This window comes from Oncorhynchus kisutch, linkage group LG4 (assembly GCF_002021735.2).
Source record: "Oncorhynchus kisutch isolate 150728-3 linkage group LG4, Okis_V2, whole genome shotgun sequence".
Classification (NCBI taxonomy): Eukaryota; Metazoa; Chordata; class Actinopteri; order Salmoniformes; family Salmonidae; genus Oncorhynchus; species Oncorhynchus kisutch.
Genome location: NC_034177.2, coordinates 82,523,500 through 82,538,248, shown reverse-complemented (window position 1 = coordinate 82,538,248; position 14,749 = coordinate 82,523,500). Strand labels below are relative to the sequence as shown.

General features: G+C 46.0%; 1 protein-coding gene across 3 annotated transcripts; it reads right to left on the bottom strand.

The window, feature by feature from the left end:
- Positions 1–227: 227 nt before the first annotated feature.
- LOC116374040 (polymeric immunoglobulin receptor-like) lies at positions 228–12,768 on the bottom strand. Of its 3 annotated transcripts, none has more exons than XM_031823834.1 (9): positions 12,541–12,768; positions 12,046–12,351; positions 11,415–11,750; positions 11,134–11,245; positions 10,601–10,695; positions 10,348–10,388; positions 8,914–8,997; positions 994–1,053; positions 228–633 (listed from the first exon to the last, which is right to left on the bottom strand). In XM_031823834.1, the coding sequence occupies exons 1-9, from the start codon at positions 12,605–12,607 to the stop codon at positions 613–615; spliced, it is 1,122 nt and encodes a 373-aa protein (XP_031679694.1). In that variant the 5' UTR covers positions 12,608–12,768; the 3' UTR covers positions 228–612. The 3 variants fall into 3 exon arrangements, with proteins under 3 accessions (XP_031679694.1, XP_031679693.1, XP_031679695.1); XM_031823833.1 differs by having other exon boundaries at positions 228–636; positions 12,541–12,766; XM_031823835.1 differs by having other exon boundaries at positions 228–636; positions 12,547–12,766.
- Positions 12,769–14,749: the final 1,981 nt, after the last annotated feature.

Genomic DNA, 14,749 nt, shown 5'->3' with positions numbered 1-14,749 from the left:
AGTATGTAAAAGCTGGATAGAGAAGCCTAAGTGTTGTTGTCCATTTGTAAATATATATATATATATATATATATACAGTACTGTATATATTTACAAAATAATATATGGGTGATTGAAAATAATGCAGACAATTACCCCCATACCTAAAAATAAAATGTTTGTGTAATTCCTACAAATAGTTGCTATAAATAGATGTAACAATTGCATTGAAACCTCAATGTGCATTGTTTAATATATATAGTACATTTTATTATTGCAGTACAGTAGTTATTATACATAGTAGCTGTCTATACTAACATCTTAATACACGTTTGATCATGATTAGTTACAGGCATAGGACATTAAACTAGATCAATAAGATCATGATGTAAGAAATAAGAGACAAGGGGAAAGGTGGTGGAACATAACTAATAAGAGAAATGTGATGATAATCAGAACAAACACAGCAGACTGTCTTCAGTAGTTTATTACACTAAAGGATAGAGGTGTCTTCCTGGGATGGGTTAAGAGGAATGACAGAATCATATTGGAGGCAGACAGATGTTGTGACACAGGAGAGTAGAGTGTTCTGTCCTTCCAGTAAAATGACAAGATCAAGGTCTTCTCTGTCAGTCACTGATGTGCTGCTGCCCTCTGCTGTAGAGGAAGTGAAACATTCAGTCACAATCTCCATTGTGACGTTTCCACTATCCTCGATACAGATCGAGGATCAGCTTCCCCTTACTCCTATCCTAACCTTAATCTTCAGTGGGATTTAAAAAAAATCTGACCCAAGATCATCATCTAGGGGCAACGTCACCCTAAACCCAGGTACAGTCCACACTGTAATGTTATGGATACACACTGATAACAATAGTTTAGCTGGTCACAATGTGATGACAAAATTTTACATGCAGCAAAAAAAAACGACTAAGAAAGATTTGTGTGGTTAAAGAGTGATGTTTAGTACACATAGTAATGTGGTGTTGTCTGTATCTTTGTTGAGACACTGACCTGTGTGGTCACCTGTAGAGCTAGTGAGCTGTAGACCACATTATCATCTGGTTCTGCTGACTACAGAGGAGGAACAGGTAGAGAGGTGAACAGGGACAGTTCTGTCATGATGGAGATACACTATGAAAACAAACTTCTCTGTGAAATTGTCACGCCCTGGTCTTAGTATTTTGTGTTTATATATTTATTTGGTCAGGCCAGGGTGTGACATGGGTTTATTTTGTGTTGTGTTTTTGTATTCGGGTTTTAGTAGGTATTGGGATTGTGGCTGAGTAGGGGTGTCTAGCATAGTCTATGGCTGCCTGAGGCGGTTCTCAATCAGAGTCAGGTGATTCTCGTTGTCTCTGATTGGGAACCATATTTAGGTAGCCTGGGTTTCACTGTGTGTTTTGTGGGTGATTGTTCCCGTCTCTGTGTTAGTTGTCACCAGATAGGCTCAGTCACTTTGGTTTTTATTTTTTCCTTGTTTTGGAAGAGAAGAGAACGAGCGCCATTCTCCTTGCGGAGATGGTGATAAATCCATCAACACGGTCGGTCCCTGGGATTGGGCTGGCCAACACGATTCGGTTTGCTTGGAAGGAAAAGGAGTTGGAGCCTTTAGGACGGGAAACTTTTGGAAGGATAATATTGATGGGGATTCTAAAGCTGACGGTGAAGGACGTGTTTTGTTTCCAAGGCAACTCGTTGGAGGGAGCATACGATGTGGCACTATATACAGAGGAGAAACACGATGATATCCTGAGAAGGGCAAGAGCAATGGGAGGTGAGAGGCCGATGAGCCACTATGAAATAACAAGCCTGGCGAAGAACAACTTTAGGGTTGTAACTGTCAACATTTACAACCCATACGTTAAGGACGAAGAGGTGAGGGCCTTTCTGGGGAGATACATGGATAACGTCTCCTCAGCAAGGCACCTCAAAGACTCCCTTGGGTTTTGGAATGGGAGGAGAGGCTTCCAGGACCTCCTCAGGGAGGACCCAAAGGGACATGGTGGCTACCTCCATCCTCCTGCTATGTTCTCCCAAGGGGCTGACAGGGGGACGTTGTTTTATGCACGTCAGCCCCCATTTTGCAGGTGCTGTATGGCCTACGGCCACATATTCGCCTCGTGCAGCACAAGAAAATGCAGATTTTGTGGATCTGAGGAACACGAGGCGAGGGATTGTGACAAGCCTAAGGCGTGCCACGGGTGTGGCTCGTCAGCACACCTGTGGCGGGGGTGCCCGGCTCGTCAGAGGTCATATGCGTCTGCGGCTGGGGGGGGGAGCAGGAGCGGAGGATGGGGGAAGAAGAGGAGGGGAAGGAAGCACGCCTCATGACCAGAGTACAGGTCCAGAGGGGAAGGCCGCAAGGAAGGAGGAGGAGCAAGAAGCGGCGGATGGAAGAGAGAAGGAAACGGAAGGCATGGGAGTAGGAGAACCAGGAAAAGCGGCGGAAGAAGGCAACCGAGTGGAGGAGCATGAGAGAGAAGAAAGCGAGGGAGGAGTGTTGGAGAAGGACGGTGAAAGAGCAAGTGGACTGGGGGGAAAGTGCCCTGGTGGAAGAGATGAGGGTATGGTGGAGGAGCTGGCGGGGGGGAGGGTGGTATCTCTCCACTGCCGCCATCATGAAGAGGAGGGTGCGATTGGCCGACAGTGAGAGGGAGGGGATGGCCAAGAGAGTGATGGGGGTGGGAGAAACCTCTGGGTTGCTGCTGGTTTCCCCAGGCCCTCAACTTCTGTTGGGTGGGGACACACCTAACAAGACTCAGGACTGGGTACAGGAGGAGGTGGGGAGTTTTTTGTTTGGGGACTCAGCCTCCCCGATTTTTTTTTTCCAATCCAGCTGCAGCACTGGGGAGGGGGAGGATTGTGGGGGTAGACCCAGGGTGCAGGGCACCCCGGAGCCAAACACTATTCCTGCATCCTGGGTTGGTGAGATGGAGGAAGAGGGGGGGATGTCGGGAGTACGGATGGTGTTTTCACCGGTAGATATGGAGCAGGGGAGCATCGGGTGAGTCTCCTGTTTTTGTTTTTTTCTGTCTGGGTTTAGAATTTGAGTGTATTACATGTTTTTATTTGATTCTTTCATGGGGTCTAATTTTACTTTTGTTACTTTAAATGTAAGGGGTTTAAGGGATTTTGTTAAGAGGAGGGCGGTTTTTAGTTATTTGGAGGGTGTGGGGTTTGATTTTTGTTTTTTACAGGAGGTTCACCTGAGGGATGGAGGGGATGTTAGTAGGTTTAAGAGGGAGTGGGACAAGGGGGAGTCGGTTTGGGGTATTGGGGGGGTGCACTCATCGGGGGTAGGGATTTTGTGTGGGCACAGGGATGTAAAAGTGGAGGATTCTTTTGTGGTAATGCAGGGGAGGGTTATAGGGGTGGATGTCACGATAAGGGATTGTAAATTTAGATTAGTGGTGGTGTATGGGCCACAGGTGGTGGCAGACAGGAGGGAGATGGTGGACTGTCTGACGCCCCTGTGTGTCACAAATAGGAAATTAGTGATAGGGGGGGATTTTAATACAGATTTAGTAATAGGGGGGATAGCAGTGCAGGCGCCATTACCAGGCTAATGGCTTGCCATGGTCTGGTTGATGGTGGTCTGCACACTACTCCGAAAATGGCCGGTCCTACATGGCGCAACTCCAGGGGGGTTGAGCGGAGGCTCGACTATATTTTTGTACCCAGGTCTTTGGGTAAGTAGTCTGAGCGGCTGTTGCCTGTTTTCTTTTCGGATCACGACGGGGTGCTCCTGCAGGTGGGGTCGCCAGTCTGCCTCTTTGGTAGGGGGTACTGGAAGTTAGATCGGGATGTGCTGGAGGAGCAGGCTTTTGTTGACGGGTTTTATGATTTCTTTTGGAGGCTTGAAGGCCTCCGGTCCATGTGCGAGGGGGTGTTAGAGTGGTGGGAATTAGTTAAGGTGAGGATTAGGGCTTTTATAATAGGGTATTGCAAGAGGGAAAAAAGGGAGGAGAGGAGGGAGGTGGATCGTATCCAAAGGTTAATTGAACTCGAGTATGAGGCAGGCAACCTCGGCGGGTCGTTTGACTGGGAGAGATCCGCTACCCTAAAGGCGCAGCTCAGGGAGTTGCAGGAGCGGAAGGCTCGAGCTTTCCTGGAGCGTGCGCATAGTGGCTTTATAGAACACAATGAGACTTGTTCCGCTATGTTCTTTAAGTCGGTTGGGGCCAGACAGAGTAGGAAGGTAATGCATAGCATTAGGGAAGAAAATGGTAGTATAGTTAGAGAACCAGAGGATATGGTCAGGGTGACAACTGATCATTTCCAAGGTTTATTTAAGGAAAGGGAAATAGATGTAGAGCAGGGAAATGTGTTTTTAGAACACTTGTCCAGGCGGTTGCCGGAGGACATTAGAGAAGTGATGGAGGCCCGGATTTCACTAGAAGAGGTTGAGAGCGCTCTTAGGAGGATGGGAAAAGGGAAGGTGCCTGGGATGGATGGGCTGCCGGCTGAGTTTTATCTCAAGTTTTGGGGTATACTTGGACCAGTGGTCCTCGAAGTCTTGAAGGCCATCCTTGAGACGGGGGTCCCGGGGGGGATCAATGGCTGTTGGTGTGCTGTCACTTTTATATAAGAAGGGGGAAGTAACAGACCTTGGCAACTGGTGGCCATTGACCATGCTGTGCGTAGATTACAAGCTACTTGCAAAGGTTTTAGCAGACCGGTTGCGCACAGCCCTTCCCTACGTCGTTCATGAGGATCAGACGTGCGGGGTAGAGGGCCGCTCTATTAGATGGAACCTACAGTTAATCAGGGACTCCATCGCTTGGGTTGAAGATAGAGGACTGCCTTTAATGGTAGCAGCGCTAGATCAGGCGAAAGCCTTTGATCGCGTGAATAGATCCTTTTTATTCAGAGTGTTAGGTCGATTAGGATTTGGGGAGAAGTTCATAGGATGGATTCGTACATTATATGTCGGAGCGGGGTGCCGAGTTAGTGTAAATAGTCACTTGGGTGACGTTTTTGACCTCTCGTCTGGGGTCAGGCAGGGGTGCCCACTCTCGGCTCTCCTCTTCGTTCTGTACATGGAGCCTCTGGGGGCTGCCATTAGGGCAGACACAGGGGTGGAAGGCTTGTTGATCCCTGGAAGTGGTGGGCTGCGTGTTAAGATGACGCAGTACGCCGACGACACTTCCTTGCTGCTGTGCAAGGACTCGTGCCTGACAAGGTCCCTTGCCATCTTTGGGGATTTCACCCGAGCATCGGGAGCGGTTCTGAACCATGCAAAGTCTTCCGTCAAGTTTTTCGGTAGATGGCGCGGTAGAACGGATGTGCCCGGGGGGTTCTCTCTGTGAGGGGGCCCTGAGGATTCTCGGGGTCCATTTTGAGACCTCCGGCTCAGCGACGCTAAACTGGAACATGCGTATCGCAGTGGTACAGAGGAAGCTAGCAATGTGGAAGGCTAGGTATTTGTCTTTTATGGGCAAAGTCCTGGTCCTAAAGGTGGATGTGTTGCCGTCTCTTTTGTATTTGGCGTACATCTACCCATTGCCGGCTTGTCTGAGGAGGCCTCTAGTGAGGCTTGTGTTTCAGTTCATGTGGAGTGGCAGGTGCGAGTGGGTCGCCAGGGCATGCATGCTCTGTCCCATCAGGGAGGGAGGTAGGGGGGTACCGCATTTCCCCCTCAAGCTGGACGCAATTTTTGTTTCTTTCTTGTTAACGGAGCTTGCTCATCCAGTGATACACCCGTCCGGTTACCTCCTGCGGGTGTTCTTCTCGTATCAGGCGAGAAGCGTAATGGTGTGGTCTAACACGGGTCCTCGGGCGGAACAGCTGCCGTGGCACTTTGGTCATGCGGCCAAGTGGCTGCGTGCACACCCTGAGGTTGAAGTTGCCCGAGTAGGTTTAGATCACAGGCACCTGTACGAGGAGGTTTTAAAGGCAGGGAGTCCGGCGCCTGTAGTGGGAATCTCGGAAGTGGTCTGGGAGGGAGTGCAGGCGCGGGGTCTGGACAACAGGCTCAAGGACCTGAATTGGTTGAGCCTCCATAAGTGCTTGCCGGTACGTTCCATCATGTACCGGTATAGTTTGGTGCAATCCCCCACCTGTCCAAGATCCTCTTGTGGCAGGGAGGAGACTGTGCGCCATGTCTTTTGGGACTGTGCCTTTGCCGGAGTAGTATGGGCTAGGGCACGGGTGTTGTTAGGTTTGGTAAGGGGGGATTTTGTATTGACGTGGGCCAGGTTAGAGAGAGGTGTAGGGAGAACGAGAGGGACGGATAGGGACAGGTTTCTGCTCTGGCTTCTCATGAGTCTCTTTAAACGGGGGCTGTGGGAAGCCAGGCAGAACATGGTGAAGACAGGGAGAGATTGGGGGGTGGAAGGGATAGTGAGGAGGGTGGAAGGAGATTTGAGGGGGAGAATGAAGAGGGAGGAGAGGAAGTGGGGGCAGCATGCTGCTCGGGAGAGGTGGAAGGGGGGTTTAGGGCTGGGTGTCATTTAGATTTGTAAAGGGATAGATTAGGGACGGGGAGATAGGGAAAGGTAGTTTGTAGGGTGACGGGGAGGGAAGATGCTCCCCTGAGGTTTTGTTTGGGGTTTTTGTTTTGTTTAGTTAAATTAAAATACCATTGTTGGAGTATTTATGAAAATTATGAGTTGTAAAGAATGAATGGTATTGAAGGTAATTGATGGTAAAAAAAGACAGGCTGTATAGGTTTTCACATTTCCGTTTGTTGTTTTTGTATTGTTCGTATTTATCGTCATTAAAGATGTCTCGATTTAACCACGCTGCATTTTGGTCCGACTCTCCTTCGACAGGAAGAAAGCCGTAACAGAATCACCCACCACAACTGGACCAAGCAGCGTGGTGACAGGCAGCGACAGCAACAGCAGCGAAAAGAGGAATGGACTTGGGAGGAAATAGACAGGTGGGCGGTCAACCCAGAGAGAGTGCCGGAGCCCGCCTGGGATTCGCTGGAGCAGTGCGAAGAGGGCTATAGGAGAATGGAGTCGAAGAGAAAAGCACGGCGGCACAGAAGGGAGCCCGAGAGTCAGCCCCAAAAATGTCTTGGGGGGGGGGGGGGGGCTCAGGGAGAGTGCGGCAGAGTCAGGGTTCAGACCTGAGCCAAATCCCCCTGTTTATCGTGAGGAGCAGCGATCACAGGACTTCTGGACGTGGGAGGAGATATTGGACGGAAAAGGACCCTGGACACAGCCTGGAGAATATCACCTCGTGTTGGAGGTGAGTGAAGCAGAGACTGTGAAGGAGGTAATGGGGAAAGTGGAGGAGAGAGTTATGAGGGAGTTGCTAGTTTGGTCCTTTAGGTATGATATTCGTCCGACGGAGCGTGTCGGGGATTTGATGGCACCTGGGTCAGCGCTCCATACTCGTCCTGAGGTGCGTGTTAGTCGGCTGGTGAAGAGGGTGCCAGCCTCACGCACTAGGCCTCCTGTGTACCTACCTAGCCTTGCACGTCCTGTGCCAGTCCTGCTCTCAGGCTCTCCAGTACGCCTTCACGGTCCGGTCCATCCTGTGCCACCTTCACACACCAGTTCTCCGGTGGCAGCTCCCCGCACCAGGCTTCCTGTGCGTGTCCTCGGTTCAGTACCACCAGTGCCAGCACCACGCACCAGGCCTTCAGTGCGCCTCACCTATTTAGCGCTGCCAGAGTCTTCCTCCTCTCCAGCGCTGCCAGAGTCTCCTGCCTGTTCAGCGCAGCCAGAGCTTCCAGTCTGCATGGAGCAGCCAGAGCTGCCAGTCTGCATGGAGCAGCCAGATCCGCCAGTCAGCCAGGATCTTCCAGATCCGCCAGTCAGCCAGGATCCGCCAGTCAGCCATGATCTTCCAGATCCGCCAGTCAGCCAGAATCTGCCAGAACCACCAGCTAGCCAGGATCCGCCAGTCAGCCAGGATCTGCCAGAACCACCAGCTAGCCAGGATCTGCCAGAGCCTACTACCTGCCTGAGTTTCCTCTCAGTACTGGGCTTCCTCTCGGTACTAGGCATCCTCTCAGTGCTGAGCTTCCCCTCAGTGCTGATCTTCCCCTCAGTCCCCAGCTACCCCTCAGTCCCGAGCTACCCCTCAGTCCCGAGCTTCCCCTCAGTCCCGAGCTTCCCCTCAGTCCCGAGCTTCCCCTCAGTCCCGAACTTCTACCTCAGTCCCGAGCTGCCCCTCAGTCCAGTGGGGTCCTTGGTGAGGGTTATTAGGCCTAGGTCGGCGGCGAGGGTCGCCAATCAGAGGACGCGTTACAGGGGGACTAAGACTTGGTTGGAGTGGGGTCCATGTCCCGAGCCGGAGCCGCCACCGTGGACAGACGCCCACCCGGACCCTCCCCTATGGGTTTTAGTGTGCGGCCGAGAGTCCGCACCTTGGGGGGGGGGGGGGGGTTCTGTCACGCCCTGGTCTTAGTATTTTGTGTTTATATATTTATTTGGTCAGGCCAGGGTGTGACATGGGTTTATTTTGTGTTGTGTTTTTGTATTGGGGTTTTAGTAGGTATTGGGATTGTGGCTGAGTAGGGGTGTCTAGCATAGTCTATGGCTGCCTGAGGCGGTTCTCAATCAGAGTCAGGTGATTCTCGTTGTCTCTGATTGGGAACCATATTTAGGTAGCCTGGATTTCACTGTGTGTTTTGTGGGTGATTGTTCCTGTCTCTGTGTTAGTTGTCACCAGACAGGCTGTATAGGTTTTCACATTTCCGTTTGTTGTTTTTGTATTGTTCGTATTTATCGTCATTAAAGATGTCTCGATTTAACCACGCTGCATTTTGGTCCGACTCTCCTTCGACGGAAGAAAGCCGTAACAGAAATTAAAAGTGTAGACAGTTATAATTGTGATATGTAACATAAAGTTGATATATTAGGCCTACAGCTATAATGGTGATGTAACCATGACTATATTAACACTGAGGAAACAATCACCTACTGTTGTTTCTGATAACATACTAGCTGTGGAGAACCAGTAGAACAGCTTTACCTTGGTCTGTCCTTTTAGTTGGGTCTTGTGCTGGAGGATGACAGTGCTGTATGTGACATCATCATCAGCTTCAGGAAATGGATCCTGTTGGTAGAGAGAGACCCAAATAACAAAAATGTGTTGTTATACTGTTATAGTGTAGATTTACCTTTTGTCCTCCTAGACACAACTACGACAACATAACCAACAAAAATGGGTCACATTTCTTGCAGGTCTGTCGGACAATGGGAATGTACATAGTAAATGGTAGGTTTCGAGGGGACTCCTACGGTATTTACACCTATAGCTCATCTCTTGGCAGTAGTGCTGAGACCCCTATCAGATCACAGCAAAATAACACTCTACTTGAACAGGGCTGAGCTCAATCATGAGGCATCAAGGCCAAAGGACCTGAATAATATTAAGAAATGCTATAGATGGAAAGTATTGTGGAAATCTACCATAAAACAATTAGGCAAGACAAATTCAATCCCTTCTCAACAATTTCCTGGACAGAAATACACTACAGAAAAAGAAGGAACAGCACGTCAGAAATCAGCTCAAGGTAATTGAAGAATCCATAGAATCTAACCACTTAGATTTGGAAAAACCATTTAACATTGGAAAACTCTAAACAAACAGCAACACGATGAGTTATCTATCCAAAACAGAGATGTTTGAATAAACCACTTCTCCAATCTGGTTGGTTCTAAACCCACAGGATTCTCCAATTACATTAAATGATCTACAGGACAAAATACAAACCCTACAAACAAAAAGGCCAGTGGGGTTGATGCTATCCTAAATTTAATGATAAAATATACAGAACACAAATCTATCCTGGCTATCCGTAAACACTTTAACACCTTCCTCAGCTCTGGCATATTCCCCATTATCTGGAACCAAGGACTGATCACCCCAACCCCATTAATTACCTGTCACGCCCTGACCATAGAGAGCCCTTGGGGTTCTCTATGGTGCAATAGTTCAGAGCGTGACTAGGGGGTGTTCTAGTCTTGTATTATGTTGGTGTGAGTATGGTTCCCAATTGGAGGCAGCTGATGATCGTTGCCTCTAATTGGGGATCATACTTAGTGTGGTCCTTTTCCCACCTGCGTTCGTGGGATATTGTTTCGTTTTGGTTTAGTGCTATGTGCACTACGAACTTTACGTTTGTTTATTCGCTGTTGTTTTTGTGGAACTCTACTCACGCTGCACCTTTCCACTGATATGATGCAGTCAGGTGTATATTTAGTGAACTGACAGTATTCACAACATTTTTCAACATATTGAGCACTGTAAGAGCTTGGGTTCAGTTAGAATATGGGACCTTTTATGTCAACTCAATGATAATCAACTGAACAGGTAACACTGGAGTCAAATGGTAGATGATCCCAAATCAAGAACAGATTTGCAGATGGTTGAAAATAATACAATTAAAGAAGTGTATCCTACCACTGAGTTGTTAGTTGTCTGGTCCTTGGCCTTATTGTCCTCTGGAATAAAGAGAGGGAGATGTCAGTAACTTCTGAGTTTGTTATAGTACAATAATACCTCTGAATGGGTTTCTTAAAGACAATTCCTCCAAGTATTTTCTGTCATTCAAGATGAATCACAGGCAAGAAATATACTGTTGGTCACAATACCAATACATTTAGTATTTTCTAAACTATTCTCCTTTTTATATTCACATAAAATGACTACTTACTAGGCATTCTCCACATCTTCCATGTTACTAGGATACCAGCTGTCACCACCACCAACATGCCCAGGGAGATGAGTAGGACTTTCACATCTATGGACCTGATGGATTACATATACGAACTTGAATTAAAAATACAATTAAAATAGATCATTATAAATGTATAATTTGTGAAAAGTTAACAACTTGTATGATAAGTGGAACAATTATTTATCTATTCACATGTGTGGAAGTTGACCATGCAAATGAAGAGATGATATGATTATTATTGAGATTATTACTATACAAATAATGTTTTTTGTGTGTGTGCAACTTGTCCTTGCAAATGAGAGAGTATAAAACAATAATGCTGCTACTTCTCACAAGGCAACCACAGAGATGTTCTAACCAGGAGGAAGTGATAACAGTCTCTATATGCATTTAGGGAGGGTGTTTGGTTAGCATTAACTGTTGTAGTGTATGATGGAATTGTAATGTTTCTCTGAGTTCATATTATCTAACAACATGTGGGATAAAACATCTGAAGGAGTGATAATAACCTCTGGTGGACTTCCTCCATGTTCCCCTCATCTCCTTGACTTGTGTTGTCAGTCTGAACAGGCTCAGCAGTTGGAGAGGCAGAGGGTTGTTGAGGGGTTGGATCTTGGGTTGCTGTGAGGTAAAACAACAATATCATCAATGAAGTTAATGGTAAACCAGATAGTCAGGTTGTATAGCAACATCACATTCATAGTTCATATTACAATTAGTTCCAGATGATACCAGTGGATAAAACAAAGTGAATCACATTGATCATAAAGTATGTGATTGATCTACTAACTTGAGGTCATCTTAGAGGTTCTCTGTGTTGCAGTTTGTTGACTGACAGTGATGTGAACAGGCATCTCTAGTTCTCCAACTCTACACCAATACCAGTCAGTGTTCTCCATCTTCAGTCCACTCATAGTCACTGTTAAGGCTTTTCTGTTGTTGGCATCACTAGTCCGCGTTAATGTCACTGATGTTCCATGTAAAGTCCCAGAATACCCACTCACACAATCACCACCCATCCTGCACCACTTCATATCTCCAGAGTTACTATAGTAACAACGGACAGTGACACTCCCTCCTTCTACTCCAGTCACTTCCTGTTGTTCCACATAGAGTTCTGGAGTACCTGAACACAGGTAAAAAACAAGAATTCAGAGGAGCAAAAGTGCTTTTACAACAGCCTCCTTACAAATTCCTTCAAGCTGCATTCTGTGATTGGTACATCCATTTTTGGTTATTCAAATTCATAATAATTATATATTGCCATTGATTCTTGAAGAATGTAACTTGCATCACAATCTTAGTTCTGTTACTCCATCATGACACAAAATATAATCTTGTTTTAACTACATGTACAGTATAGCTCTGTCTAGGAATGATTCATTCTACTTTACTAGATACAAGCAGTGAAGGGATCTTACCTGGAGTGACAGACAGGTAGAACCTTTGTATCATGAAATCTGTTCCTCCATTGATCTCCACAACACACCTGTAATTCCCATAGTCGCATGACGCCAGGTCAGTCATGGTCACGGTGAAGATTCTCTTGTTGATGTCATCAGATATTGAGGTCTTACCACTGCTCTTAGGATGGTCAGTACGTACTACATAAGAACATACTTCCCAAACTAATCCTTGACACCAGTATTTCACATGGTTTATGTAGTACTGATCATAGCTACATGGGAAGGTGATTGAGCCTCCTGTCTGCACAGAAACATACCCCACTGTGGACACATCAACACAAAACACATTTAAATTAGAGTTAACATTTAATAGGATCTTTACAGAGGGAAAATGTAAATATCACATCGCTCCAACACTTTTAAACAGCTTGTTCATGATTCTGATTGATTATACAGTTTTTAAAAAGAATTGACTCAGGGGACTTCACCCTTAATAAATAGAAATGTTACCTTTACCTGCTGAGATTCTGTAGACGAGGAGGAGGAGGAGCAGGAGGAGGGAGAGATGAAGAGCCATGAGAGTTAGAGTCTGCCTGTTACGTTAAATTGTCAAGGACCAAGGCACCAGTGAGAACTACTACTTCCTAGTGTTCACAGACCTCACTTTAACTCTTCCTGCTTCTGTTTGTGTGTACATGCTCCCCTCAGTGGAAGATAGGAACCATTGCAGTATATAGACTACTTTAAGGCCAAGACCTCTACAGACTAACTTTAAACCGGGTTCATGGTTCAGGATTCTCACAACCCAGTCTGATGTGATTTTACATTCAACAGAACACTCTCTGTCTCTCACCACCTTCTATACAGGAAATGTACAGCAAAAGTGTGAAAGTTACAGTAGCTCAGAATGCTGCAAGTTTCAGTTACAATCCTTCCATGACGTCATGTTAAATACTGAGCTATACGTTCTGTTACTGACCCCAATACTCCAAACTACTTCAGATACATCAGAATTTCTCACTCAAACTCACAGAGCACAGAGCTCACATCATGTTGTGACAAATGATCTTGAGAACAGTAAAATATCTTTCAAAACATTAATTACTTTTTATTTGTTTGCTTTCATACTATTTTCACACATATGTGGTACTATTTCACAACTCTACTTCACAACTCAAAACAGATCATCACGAAAGCTGTTGTTTTAAAACTTTAACCTCTTGAGACTAGGGGGCAGTATTTTGATGTTTGGATGAAAAATTTACCCAAATAAAACTGCCTATTTCACAGGCCCAGTAGCTAGAATATGCATACAATTGGCATATTGGGATAGAAAACTGTCAAAGTATTGTCTGTATAACAGAACTGATATTGCATGCGAAAACCTGAGGAAAATCCAACCAGGAAGTGCTGTTTTTCTGAAACCTCTCTTTTCCATTGCATGCCTTCCCTCCATTTATAGGGATATCAACCAGATTCCTTTCCCTATGGCTTCCACATGGTGTGAACAGTCTTTAGACATAGTTTCAGGCTTTTATTCTGAAAAATGAGCGAGAATGATCACATTGCGTCAGTGGATAGCTGTGTGTCCCCAGAGTTTTGCATGCGCAAGCAGGTTGGAGCAGACCTTTTCTCTCTCTCTCCTTTTGAAAAGGCTACCGCCCGGTTGAAATATTATTGATTATTTATTGTAAAATCAACCTGAGGATTGATTATAAAAACCGTTTGACATGTTTCTACCAACTTTACGGAAAATATTTGGAATTTTCGTCTGCCTGTCGTGACCTGCACGAGCCTGTGGGTTACTAAACAAAACGCGCCAACAAATAGAGGTTTTTGGATATAAAAATAATCTTTATCGAACAAAAGGAACATTTATTGTGTAACTGGGAGTCTCATGAGTGCAAACATCTGAAGATCATCAAAGGTAAGCGATTTTTTTTTCTGACTTTCGTGACCAATCTACTTTGCTGCTAGCTGTTTGTAATGTTTTGTTTGCTGAGAGAGATGTCCTCACATAAACACTTGGATTGCTTTCACTGAAAAGCTTTTTTGAAATCTGACACGCCAGGTGGATGAACATTTAAAAAAATAGTAATTTAATTTGAATTTGGCGCTCTGCAATTCAGCGGATGTTGACGAAAATGATCCCGCTAACGGGATGGGTGCGCCAAGAAGTTTTTAAGCACTTTTTAATTTGAGTACAACACAAAATCACACAGTAACTTTTTCACCAAACTAATCAGTGTTTCATCTAGAAATACATTTAAAAGAAAGTAATTGCCTATTCCTACAGTATGAACTATTGACAGTACACTCTGTTCTACTCTCAGAATTGACAGAAGACCCCATGGTGGTGGCTGTATGCTTACCAACCAGCAGTAGTGAGCTGTGGTGGAAATGGTGAGGGCCAGGAATGACATGGGCCAGGAATGGCTGTCCGAAATGAAGCAGGTCATTGAGGAGAACGATGACACCTTTGCCAATGTGGCATCCATCAGCCTACCAGCAATCGGCCACCTTATGAAGAGGCACCAGGTATCTATGAAACACAATTACCTTGTGCTTTTTGAGAGAAACAACGACTGGGGGAAAGAACTACGGGCCGAGTGTGTTCAGGTACATTGCTGTATTACTGTTACTATGTTTTGCACATGCTACTTCACAGTATAATATTGGAACTATACTGTAAAAGTAACTAACTCAAATATATTTTTAG

Excerpts from the sequence above, each read along its gene's own strand:
- LOC116374040 (XM_031823833.1), bottom strand. The coding sequence starts at position 12,607 with ATGGCTCTTCATCTCTCCCTCCTCCTGCTCCTCCTCCTCCTCGTCTAC. Across the intron at positions 12,352-12,540 it reads CAGAATCTCAGCAGGTAAAG|TGGGGTATGTTTCTGTGCAG; the intron begins GTAACATTTCTA and ends ATGTGTCCACAG. Across the intron at positions 10,696-11,133 it reads ATGGAGGAAGTCCACCAGAG|GTCCATAGATGTGAAAGTCC; the intron begins GTTATTATCACT and ends GTAATCCATCAG.